The sequence below is a fragment of the Zalophus californianus genome, chromosome 6 (assembly GCF_009762305.2).
Source record: "Zalophus californianus isolate mZalCal1 chromosome 6, mZalCal1.pri.v2, whole genome shotgun sequence".
Taxonomy (NCBI): Eukaryota; Metazoa; Chordata; class Mammalia; order Carnivora; family Otariidae; genus Zalophus; species Zalophus californianus.
The window spans coordinates 116,442,577-116,454,510 of NC_045600.1; the positions used below are offsets into that span (position 1 = coordinate 116,442,577).

At 43.6% G+C, this 11,934-nt stretch overlaps 1 protein-coding gene across 3 annotated transcripts in view; it reads right to left on the bottom strand.

Annotated features, from left to right (window-relative positions):
• UBE2Q2 (ubiquitin conjugating enzyme E2 Q2) overlaps positions 1-5,903 on the bottom strand; it is a 63,960-nt gene extending 58,057 nt beyond the window's left edge. For all 3 annotated transcript variants that reach the window (XM_027571112.2, XM_027571111.2, XM_027571110.2), the window contains exon 1: positions 5,435-5,903. In XM_027571112.2, coding sequence (XP_027426913.1) covers positions 5,435-5,623 — 189 coding nt within the window. In that variant the 5' untranslated portion in view covers positions 5,624-5,903. The remainder of the gene's footprint in view (positions 1-5,434) is intronic.
• Between the last annotated feature and the right edge of the window lie 6,031 nt (positions 5,904-11,934).

The window sequence follows — 11,934 nt, forward strand, 5'->3', positions numbered from 1 at the left end:
TCAAGCACCAGCCAGCAAAACTGCCTGCCAGAACGCTCAGTCTCTACTATCTTTCCAAGTAATAGAACATGGCCATCTCCAAGGACTTCATCACTTTTTGAACACGGATGCATACAACTTTCTGTTGAAGGTTCAGAAGTCTAACAGTTGTAATTCTTCCAGAGGCCAGTTATGGGACACATTACTTTCACACTTTGTTGTTCAGTAAATGTGGGGGGGATAATGAAACCAACAGAATCACCATATAGTACTCTAAGAAAAGTCTAAATGCTCTGACATTTATTTTTTTAAAAGACTTATTTGTTTTTAGAGAGCAGGCGCGCACCCAGGCGTGAGATGGGGGAGGAGCAGAGGGAGAGAATCTTCAAGCAGACTCCCCACTGAGTGCAGAGGCTTAACTAGCTGAGCCACCCAGGCACCCCTGAATGCTCTGACATTGGGGGGGGGAAAGCTACCAAAAGAGATTGGTCCCTGCTAATCATTTTGCAAGGAAACAACTAATATTATCAGAGCCCACAGAAGCAGAATGAAAAATCAAAACATCATTCTAATTAAACTGAGGCAGAGAAAATAAAGGTGCTGAAGAAGATTCAAACCACCTGATCTGCAGAAACAGTCAGTTTCCTTGATTCTGAGTCTACTGTGTCTTTCAGAATAATCTTTTAGAAGAGAACACAGAACACTGTTACAATGGCCTTGGCAAAGGGGACTCTGCTTCATTACTCTGGCTCTCCAGTAATGCTTTACATTTGGCAGTGACTGTTTCAATTCAATTCCCCACCCCTCAACTAGCTGACATTTATCTAATCTTTTCAGATCTAAAGAAGTTTAACAACAAAAACAAAAAAATCGTGTTACTAAGACATACACCATTCATAAAATGGAAACCTAAGTTTCTTCTTCATGTACCTGTTCTTTCAAGGACGTGAATAAAAATGGGGTAGAGGAGGATAGATAGATAATGACTAGGAAGTTGACTCTATATTATAAATTGGTCAGATGAATGAAAACAATGATTCCTCCAGGCTTAAAGTACCGCTTAGGTGCTTAACATGACAGTTCTGCTATTTCCAAATGATTCTCCAGTGTTCAATTTGGAAAGGTAATCTGTCCCAGGAAGGCGGACCAAAGGAAAAGTCTTGGGGGTCTTTTTTTTTTTTTTAATTTTATTTATTTATTTGACAGAGACAGAGAGAGCGCGGCCGGCAGAGGGAGAGGGAGAAGCAGGCTTCCCGCTGAGAAAGGAGCCCAATGTGGGATTCGATCTCAGGACCCTGGGATCATGACCTGAGCCGAGGGCAGACACTCAACCAACTGAGCCACCCAGGTGCCCCAAGGTCTTGGGCTCTTTAACCAAGTTGGTTCATGATTTCCTTTGTATAACCTTGGTGGGCCTACTTTTTAATCAGTGTAAAGACTAGAAACATGAAAAATTAAGAAATTAACAGCACTGATTTATTTCCCATGAAAAGCTGTTAGAAACCACCTTCAAAATAAAATGTTATTCAGCCACAAATGACACCATCAATTTTATATTTGTAGAGATTATTATTGTTGAAGAGCTTTTCTTTATAAGCCTTCATGCAGGACAAAAAGTATTGTCTACTTTATAGAAAAACAGTAGAAAAAGTGATTTGCTTAAAATCCCAACTACTAAGTATAGACTAAACCTTTTTCTCTCAGAGCTCTAACATTTGTTATTTTAATGTCTTGCTGTTGGTGGTGAGGTGGGGAGGGGAAAGGGGACTCTGGATATGACCAAGAGAAATTTAATTAGCAAAATAAAAAATGTGCTACCACAAATAGCCTCATAAATAGCCACTCATGCAAAAAGAGTAATGGTTTATGCCACACAAACAATAAAGTCAGTATAAGGTTTTATCTGTTTACCAGCTAACTTACATGGGGGGTGGGGGGGATTTTTCACTGAAATACTGATTGCCTACCAAGAGTTACCAGATGTCAAGAAGTCCATATAAGGAGAAATGAAGTTGCCAAGTTATGTTAAATATTTCAAAAGGACTAAAAGAATGCTATATACTAGCTCCCAATAAGGCCACACAGGTTACTAAAACAAGCTGCTTTGCTTTTAGGTGTGAGCCTAACAACTGAATGTTAGCACTAACTGGCAATTAGATCTGTTTGCATGACACTCCTTCATATCATGAGTTCATACAAAACAAGTAATAAAGACTCCCTGAGGTTGAAAATAGCATTCTTTCCCTTCATACTTAAGATTAGGACAAATTTATTTAACAGAAAAAGATTTAGCTCAATTCCCTTGGCCTAAAGAGTAAAGCATCTATGTAAGTTCTGTTTTCTCCTTCTTAAGCTGGTCTTTCATATGAAATCAAATTACAGATTTCCCATCCAGTGACCTGTTAAGTATTTAAATATTTAAAATATTTCTTGATGTTATCTCTGCACTTTTGACAAACTCTTGGCAGTTAACTTACACAACAGTTAAGATTTTTGTTCATACAGAATATAGCTAAAATAGAATATTTACTGAGCATTTACTGAAAAGAAGATGAAAAGCATGATTAGAGACTATTCTCCCCTGCCATGATAAAAAAAGACTTAAAAAAAAATCTAAAACTATAGTAATAGAACATAAGGACACATAACCAAAGCAGTAAATAGTAAAGATTATAGAAGGGAGGAAGGGGAAATAAATACCAGCAGGAACTGAATATGACTTCCTAGAAGAGCCTTGAGGGATGGTCAAACGTGGAAAGACAGACTGGGGTGGGGTAAGGGGCACATTCCACACGGGAAAAACAGATTCAGAAGCCTGAAAGAAAAAGGGGCAGAGTATCTTTAGATTATTCAGAAACTGGCATGCATGAGTGTAAGGAAACAATTTGTGAGGTGCCATTTACTCAAAAGTTAAACTGTGTAAGTATACTTCTTGGTGAGCAATGGAAAAGACAGGGCCTGGCATGTAGAAGAGCTCAACAAATATTTGGGAATAAGGAAATAAGAGGAAAAATTAAAGAACAGATCAAACTCATTTTTTTTTTAAGAGCTATAACCTTTTAGAGACTAGCAATTCACAAACACAATAGACAGGAAATCCAACACTGTTTTTTCTTTGCTCTTTCCCTTCTAAGAAAATGGTACCGGCACAAGCAAGCCATGTAGATTTTATCAAAACACCTACCTAGGCTTAAAGAGTCTTATCTTTTAGAGATACTCACTGAAATATTTACAGATGAAGTTACAGGTCAGGAACCTGCTTCAAAATAATCTGAGGTGGGGTACAGATGAAATAAGATTGGCCAAAAATTTATTATTGTTGAGGCTGAATTCACGGAGGTTCTCCACACTATTCACCTTTTGTATATGTTTGATATTTTCCCATAAAAAATTAATACACTCATATGCACTGAGTATCCACCATAATTATCTTCTAATAATATCTGTCATAACTTTGGGTAGTTTCTACTATAATACCATTATACAAGTCTCTACCAAATCCGCCTTGGTGTCTCTAATTCACTCCTTGCTCCATTTCCTAATTCCAGGTCTTCACACAGTATTCTGTGTGCAGCTGATTCCTATCAGCCTCCTCTACGGTTCTCAGTGGGGACTGTGCTGGCATTTGAAGTGGGATAATTCTTTGTTGTGGCAGACTGCCAGCACAGCAGCAACACGACCCTACAGCACCTGAGATAACCAAAACCATACACACACGTTTCCTAATACCACAAACTGTAGAGAACTACCCCTAGTGGTAGATAGCAAACACATTTTTCCAACTTACCTCAGTAATTTTAGTAGCTCCCCTCAGTATTCTATCATGCAAACCACCCCTACCTTTTCCAGGCCATACTCCAATTTCTATCAGAACAATCACCATACAGGCCAGTCTCCTTCATGCTCACTACCACTTCCTGTTTCCCATTCTTGGAATATCTTCTCCTTTACCAGCCTATATCCTCATAATTTGTCTACTCCTAAGCAAAGCATTTTCTCAAGCACTGGTGTCTTTTCTGGATAGTTTCCTCTGCCTGAAATGTGCTTCCACTCCCAAGATTCTACTCACCTGTGAAAGCCCAACTCCAACTCAGCCTCTCACCAAAGCCTTCTCTGAAGCACCACCCAACCACCAAACTCAAAATTAATTGCTCTTTGGCTTTCATAATGACACCATAGAACTTAGTAACACTTGGTTATATAAAACTCTTCCCCCAAGATTTAGTTCTGAAAGCAGGGACTGCTCTGCCCAGTTTTGCAAAACCAGTCCCTAGAACAGAACACTTAGATGCTTAATAAATGACTTCTCTCCTCAGTACAGCACTTGTATTTCTGCCCCCCAAATACACAAATGCTCCCTCAGATTTTCTGGAAATTATTTTCACGTCAATTATCGTAACTCCACGCCCTTTCCAAACTCGCGAGTACCAGACCAGAACACTTTCGGTACCTGACTTAACCAAAAGGATTCAAAGACACCAAACTTGGTTCGAATGAACATAAAACTACCACCATGACTCCTGCTATAAGAAGTTCATTCTGCAGTTTGGAACAACACCCTAAATCACTTTCACCACGAACGGTTTCATTATACTCATTCACTAAAAAACTTATTAAACACTTCGATTACCTTACCAAGCCCCGGATTTCTAACGAGCTTCCAATTTAAACCAAAGAGTGAGCTTTAAATTGCCTTTTTGGCTTTGTGACATAAAATAATCTTTCTGGGAAGGAGACCTGGGCAAATATCTCCTTTGGGCTGCAGATAATTTTAAAGACTTACACACAGGAGGAGCTACGTAAGCAAACACCGATACCACCACCTGCCGAATCCATGTACAAAGCGCCTTTCGGAAACACGTACGCGCGCAGCAAGGCCAGCAGGGAGGGGATAATTCAAACAGTACCAGAGGCTGCATTCTAAACTTTTCCTCATCAAATGCATCAGTTTTCAGTATCAGTTTTTCCTTAAACAAAAACTTAAAAATAACCGGGTGAATAAGAAAGACGAGGGAAACCTGACTGAAGAGTAAGGCGTTAAAACTTGAGGGCTTCCCCCTTCCCTGCCGGGGCTCCAACAGCCAAAGTCGATTTGCCTCGCCGCGGCCCCGGGGGCAGGCCGGCTGTGAACAGCCATGGCGACCCGGCGAGGGCAAGGGCCGCCGCGGTCTCCCACCCCGAGGCGCGGAGAAGGCGGCTGAGGGGGACCAGCAGCCCCAAACCCAGCCCCGCGGGAAAAGCGGAGAAACGCGCTGCCTGCCTCCTCCCGCCCAAGCCTCGCTCTTGCAAGGCTGGGCCTGGGCTGGGCCCCTTGCCGGGGAAAGGGGCGGATCCGCCCCGCCCGGGACCCCAGGAACCAAGGGGCCTCTACCGGACCGATTCCCTTTTGTCCGAGGACCCGGAGCGCCCCCTTCGCCCTCGGCGGGCTCCGAGGGGCTGAGGCCAGGCGCCTCACCGTGATGTTGCAGTGGAGTGTGAGCGGCGGCGGCGGCGGGTGCGGGCTGCCCGGCGGTGCCGGAGGCGGCAGCAGGAACTGGCAATGCAGCTCGTCCAGCTTCCAGCTGACGATGCGGAATCGCTCGTGGTTCTTGTCGAAGACGGACGCCAGGAACTTCAACTCGGCCTTGAGCCCTGACACGGACATCTTCCCCTCATCTCCGGCAGGAGGGGTGCGAAAGGGGAGCCGGGCCCAGAGCCGCCGTCACGGCCGCTACCGCCCCACAGGGCCGGCCTGGGGCCGCACTCTCGCGGCTCCGCCTCTCCCCGCCGCCGAGGCCCGCGTCGGATCGCGGCTGAAAAATGGCTAGGGGCACCGAGGCCTCGGCGGGCGGCTGCTCTCTTTGTAACTGACTCCGTTGGCAGGAGACCGCGGCCTCGCGGCTTAAAAGGGCAACTGCGACGCCGCCCCCGCTACCGCCTGGTAAAGGGCTGCCCCCACCCCGCCCCCATCCCCTCCCCGCCCCGGCGCGCCCCGCGCGCCCCGGTTCCGGCGCGTGCACGCGGCCTGCGCGCGGGCTCGCGGGGCCGCCCCCTCCTCGCCTTGACCCAGCCCTCTACCGCCCGGCCCATCTCCTTCGCTCCTCTTGCCCTCGAACTCGAGGCTCGGGGCCGGTTGGCTCTCCGGGCCCTCATCACCTGGAGGATCAGGAATCCCCTGCGCGCCTCCGCCTCCAAGCCTGGGGGCCGGCCACGTGCGCGGCCTATTGCGCCGGCCACGTCGGCGCGGCTGCGGACGCGCGCCGGCCCCTGGGGGCGGCTCCTCCGCTAGGCTTTGCGGGAGGCACCCACTCACCTGACCCTGGCTGCGCCGTAATGGGAGGCGGCAGGCGGAGGCGGAGGCGGCGGGCGGCTAGGCGCCTTGGTCGCATCGGCACACCTACCTTCATCTTCGCTACTCTAACCCCATAGCCACCACTTCACTAGCCTCGGTTCGTGCCAGCCCCCTTTCCCTCTCTTCCTTTCCTCCCTTGAGCTTTTGTCCTGTTTGCCAAGCTTAAGGAAATCTTCTTCACCTCCCATGGAGGCAGGACTGGCCTATTTTCAGTAAAGTCTTACTTAGCTCAAACGTCCTCTCAGAGAGGGCCTCCCAGACCACCCAATCTAAAATAGCCAACCAGTCACCCTATGTTAATTTTTTTACTCAGCACCTATCACTGCCTGATATTTTTATTTGTTCATTGTCTCTGCCCAACACGAATGTCTTATTCAGAGTTGTATCCCCAGGATCTAGAACAAGGCCTTTTGTAGACACCCAGTGTTATTGAATGAATGCTCCTATCAGGAATGCCCAGCTCTTAATACAATCTGTGGCACATTCTAGATGGATTAAGGACTGCGTGGCAGTCCAAAGGACTATAGCATAATTGGCCAGGCAATAGTATGTTTAGTAATATGTACTAGAAGCAGTATCCATTTCATGGGTGTGCGACCTCTGTAGTTGCACAGGGCTGCTAGCTTAAAAGGACCTTGTGTTTGGTTTAATGCTCTGCTGTAGCCCTTTTGAAGTCCTTAATAACTTTTCAACAAGGGGCTCTGCATTTTCCTTTTACACTGGTCTTGACTGGAGGTATTGAACCCTCTCTGCCTAAATGTCTCCTGCTTCATGATCTCCAAGTGGTTCCTGGTCTACTGGTCCCTTAGAGGATATAATACAGAACAAAAGGGGGAGATATTAGGTCCACTGAATGAGGAATATTTTATCTTATTTTTTTAAAGATTTTATTTATTTATTTGAGAGACAGAGAGAAAGAGAGAGAAAGCACATGAGATGGGGGGAGGGTCAGAGGGAGAAGCAGACTCCCTGCTGAGCAGGGAGCCCGATGCGGGACTCGATCCAGGGACTCCAGGATCATGACCTGAGCGGAAGGCAGTCGCTTAACCAACTGAGCCACCCAGGCGCCCAAATAAGGAATATTTTAAGCGTTTTTTTCATTTACTTCTGAGATATTGTATCATGTTATAGTGCTTCTTAACCTTTCAGGGAGTCACAGACCCTCTTGAGAATTTAATAAAAGCTGTGATCCATTTTCCTGGGAAAATACCTCTGCGTATAAAGTGTTGTATTTACGGGGATTCATGGTCCTGGCACTAGAGATAGCATTATGAATTGGGACTGAGAGAAGGGGTTCCAGTTCTGAGCTCTAAGTCAGAAATAACTAGGATACTGTATTGGCATTATTGCTGGGTTAAACACTGGAATGGCTTGCTGCTTGCTTTTTCCATCAGTCTCCAGTACTCTTGGGACCCTAACAGGCACGGTAGTCATGGATGAGGATTTCAGACAAAGGGGAACAACCTGTTCAAAACTTATATGACTTTGAGAAATAAAATGCCCTGAACACGTTAGTTAATCTATCTAAGCCTTATTTTGTTATCTCTAAATTGGTATGAGTAAATTAAAGAGTTTTATAAATTGCAAATGCTTTTACTAGTTGTATCAGAAATAAATATATAAATATCAATTTCACAATCATTTTTTAAAGTACTTTTTAAAAAGATTTTATTTATTTGCACAAGCAAGGGGAGCAGCAGGCAGAGGGAGAGGGAGAAGGAGGCTCCCTGCTGCTGAGCAGAGAGCCTAATGTGGAGCTCCATCCCAGGACCCTGGGATCATGACCTGAGCCAAAGGCAGATGCTTAACTGACTGGGCCACCCAGACACCCCTTACAATCATTTTTTGAGCATCTGCTGTGTGCCAAGCCATAAGAGGGCTAGACAGTAATAGAAACTGAATTCAAGAAGCTTACTGTTTAGCATTGGAAACAAAACATTGTTTCCTGATTTAGGATGCAGATAACAGAAAACTGTGACTTAAAATGGCTTGGACAATAAGGAAATGTATTACTTCACATAATAGTAAGTTCAGAGTCAGGGCAGGCTCCAGGATTGGTTGATTAGATCTTCAATAGTATCAGTAGCTCAGATTCTCTCCATCTTCTTTGTCAGGCTGAGAGCAAGGTCGCCATAGCTGTTCTTGTGGGTCACATTCAGCCATGACAATATCCAGAGTCAGAAAGGACTATTTCTTCAATGTCTCCTAAGACATGGGGACCTTCCCAAGATTCTGCCCAACTGACTTCCCTTCTGTGTCATTGGCCAGAAATGTATCACATGTCCATCCCTAAACCAATCATGGTAAATGGATAGGTTCATTCATTGGACTTTCAATCATCTGGGATGGAATGGATGTTGAGACAACCAAAATGTCTACTACAAACACACAAAGACAACATCAGACCATAATTGATAAGAAGTTCAAACTACTGACGTACTACATAGCAGGGAAGAAATTAATTACAGAAATTGCCTGCATAAAAGTATGGTCATGTTCAGAGAACACTCAAGAGCCCAGTTGATTATACAATACAATGCAAGAAGAAGATAAAGTTGAGATATTATCTGATACCTGATTTCAGGGCCCTGAAATACCCTAAGTGTGCTAGGGACCACACTTTCATTTGCTGAGTCATCACTTTTAAGATTAACCTGGCGTTAGTGTATACAAAATAGATTTCAGTGGGTTTAGAACTGTGAAGTAGCCACCAAGAAGAAGCAGGAAACCCGGATTCTAGATCTGACCTGCCATTAATTCAATAGGGCAAGTCACATCCAGCTCTGAGTTTCTTCAGCTCCAAACATTAGAGTCTTTTGGATTGGTCCAAGTAATATAGAAACACTGAAGTAGGAAATGTGGCAGTGGACTAGAAAGGACTACACTGATGCTAGGGATATTTCTGAGGTAGAACTGATAGATGTTAGAGTTGATGCAGGAAGGGAGGGACCAAGAGGTGTTTTATTTAAAGTAATTTTCACATTTCTTGAGCAGGTGGCTGGGAGGGAGTGATGCTATTGATACAGCCAGAAAAAGATGAATTTGAAGTGATGGTGGGACCTCAGGCAGAGAATTTGTATTACAGGCCTTGAGTTTATAAGGGAAGTCAGTGCAAGGGATATAATGGCAGATCAGCCACACAGAATGATAAGAGAAGCCATAGGTATGAGTATGACCATTGAGTCACAGGGGAGGGAAGACAACTCAGGCCATTGAGTAAGGCTAACCATTGCTAATTTAGTGGTACAAGGAATCATTGGAAAAGTCAGAAGATGACCTGTGTGTCAGATTATCTGTGGAAAGGACAAGAAAGATCACGACCAAGAAAAATCTATGGGCTTTAGGGATTAGGAGGTCAATGGTGTTTTAGAGAAAACCATTGCGATAGAATGGACACGAAATAGGAGCAGACACTGTATGTAGACTACTACTAGGAAAGATTTCAGAGTGATGAGAAAAAGAGAAGGGAAGCTTTAGGGTTTGGTTTTGTTTTGTTTTTATTATAGTGCAGACAGAGGTAGATTTACTGTGAAGCTTAACCTTCAGGGCCCCTCACACTTGCACAGGCCTCTTCTAAATAAAGTTCACTCTTGAACAACACGGGTTTAAACTGCGCAGGTCCATTTATATGCAGATTTTTTTCTGATAAATACAGTACAGCATTGTAAATGTATTTTCCTTATGATTTTCTTGGTAACATTTTCTTTTTTCTGTCTTACTTTATTGTAACAATACAGTATATAATACATATGACATATAAAATATCTATCTGTTAATTGTTCATGTTATCAGTAAGGCTTCTGGTAGGCTATTAGTAGTTAAGTTGGGGAGTCAAAAGTTAAGGCAGATTTTTGTGTGGTGGATCAGGACTGCTAACACCACCTTGTTCAAGGGTCAACTGTAAATATTAACTTTTGTTCCTAAGCTGGCGTTTGTAATTTTGTGTTCTTTTTCTTGAAGAGGGCTCCAGGGATTGAATAAGCTTCAGGGTCTACAAAACCTGGATCTGCCCCTAAAAAGAGTCATTTACAGGCAATGAAAACTGAAGATACAAGTGGGGAGATAAGATGTAGAGCTAGGTCCTGGAAGAGGACGGAAAGAACAAGGAGTTACTCATGGGGAGAACGGAGGGAAGACCAAGAAATGTTGAGTTGGAATGGAAGGTTGTTAAGAGACCTCAAATTGAATGACCTTGATGTCAGCAAGGCAAGGCTGGAGATGGGCAAGACAGAAATACAGACGCCTGAGGACAAGAGAGTGCTGACAAAAATTGTTTGAGAACCCTGACTGAGGAATCCCACCTGGATGTGCATGAAGGACCATTGAGAATAAGATGGGGTAAGAATGGAAGTCTCCAGAAAGACAGAGCAGGTTCAGTATGAAAGTAGTGGGAGAAATCACAACTTGTATGGAAGAATTTTTAATTTCAAGGACTTCAATGTGGAATAATTTTCAGTGACAGCATATTTCATGCTATGCTGTCCCAACATATCCTGTAGGGCTGCTCTCAAGTGCCATTGCTTTTATCAACCTTTTCTAGTCCCCTAAATTAAATTTAATCTCTCTTTTTCTCCAATTTCCCAGTACCTACTTTTTTGGTTTCACCTTGGCTATGACTAGCTGGTTTTATCTTTGTTTCCTCTGCTAGATTATAAACTCGTCTAATTATCTTATGTGTAACATGTAGTGCAATCCCTGGGACATAGAAACTACCCAAAAAGTGATAACTAAGTGGACATAGCCTACTAGAAGTGAGATCCATGTAATGTTTTCAGTTAAAGAGACTGCAAGTAAATGAGGGAAGTGATCTAGTTTCACTGATATCTCAGGGAAGCTATGAAGACCTCTCCCTATCTGAAGTGTGCACACATCAGCATGTGGCTGCATATGCCCAGACAACCACAGAGCTCCCCACAAGGCACAGGATATGGAGCCCATCCCTGTTGAAATGAACAAGTGACTCATTCTGCAGCAGCCAACTCAGTGAGAAACTGGTCTAAGCTAAAATTTTCACAAGTTTGGACCCTGGCTTATATTAAAACTACCTTTGATTTTAACTTTATTACCCACACCCATCATTTCCCTCTTGCCTGTATGGCAAGGGGCTTTCAGACCAAGTTGCAAATACATTGAAATTGTATGAATTTGAAATATATATGCATATGAATATTATTCTGGGGAGAAGGTCTAAAGTAGCACTGTCTAGTAGAACTTCCTGCAATGATGGAAAGGTTTATACTTGTGCTGTCCAATAGAGTAGCCACTAGCCATGTGTGGCCACTGAGCACTTGAAAAGTGGTTAATGTGAGTGAGGAACTGGATTTTAATTTTATTTCATTGTAACTAACTTAAATTTAAATAGCCACATGTGGCTAATGGCTACCATATTGGACATCACAATGCTAGATAACTGAAACAACACATATAGCTCAGTATAGCACTTTTAAAAACATGTCATCCCTACTCCTTGAGAACAGTGACCATCTGTTACTAAGTATTAGATCTTCAGTGCCTGACATAGATTTAGAGCTTAATAAATGTTTGTTGAATGAATACCTGAAAGGCCAAATTTCATGTTTTCTCTTAACTTAGTTTTTACGTTTCTAAAATAAAAAGGATGTACA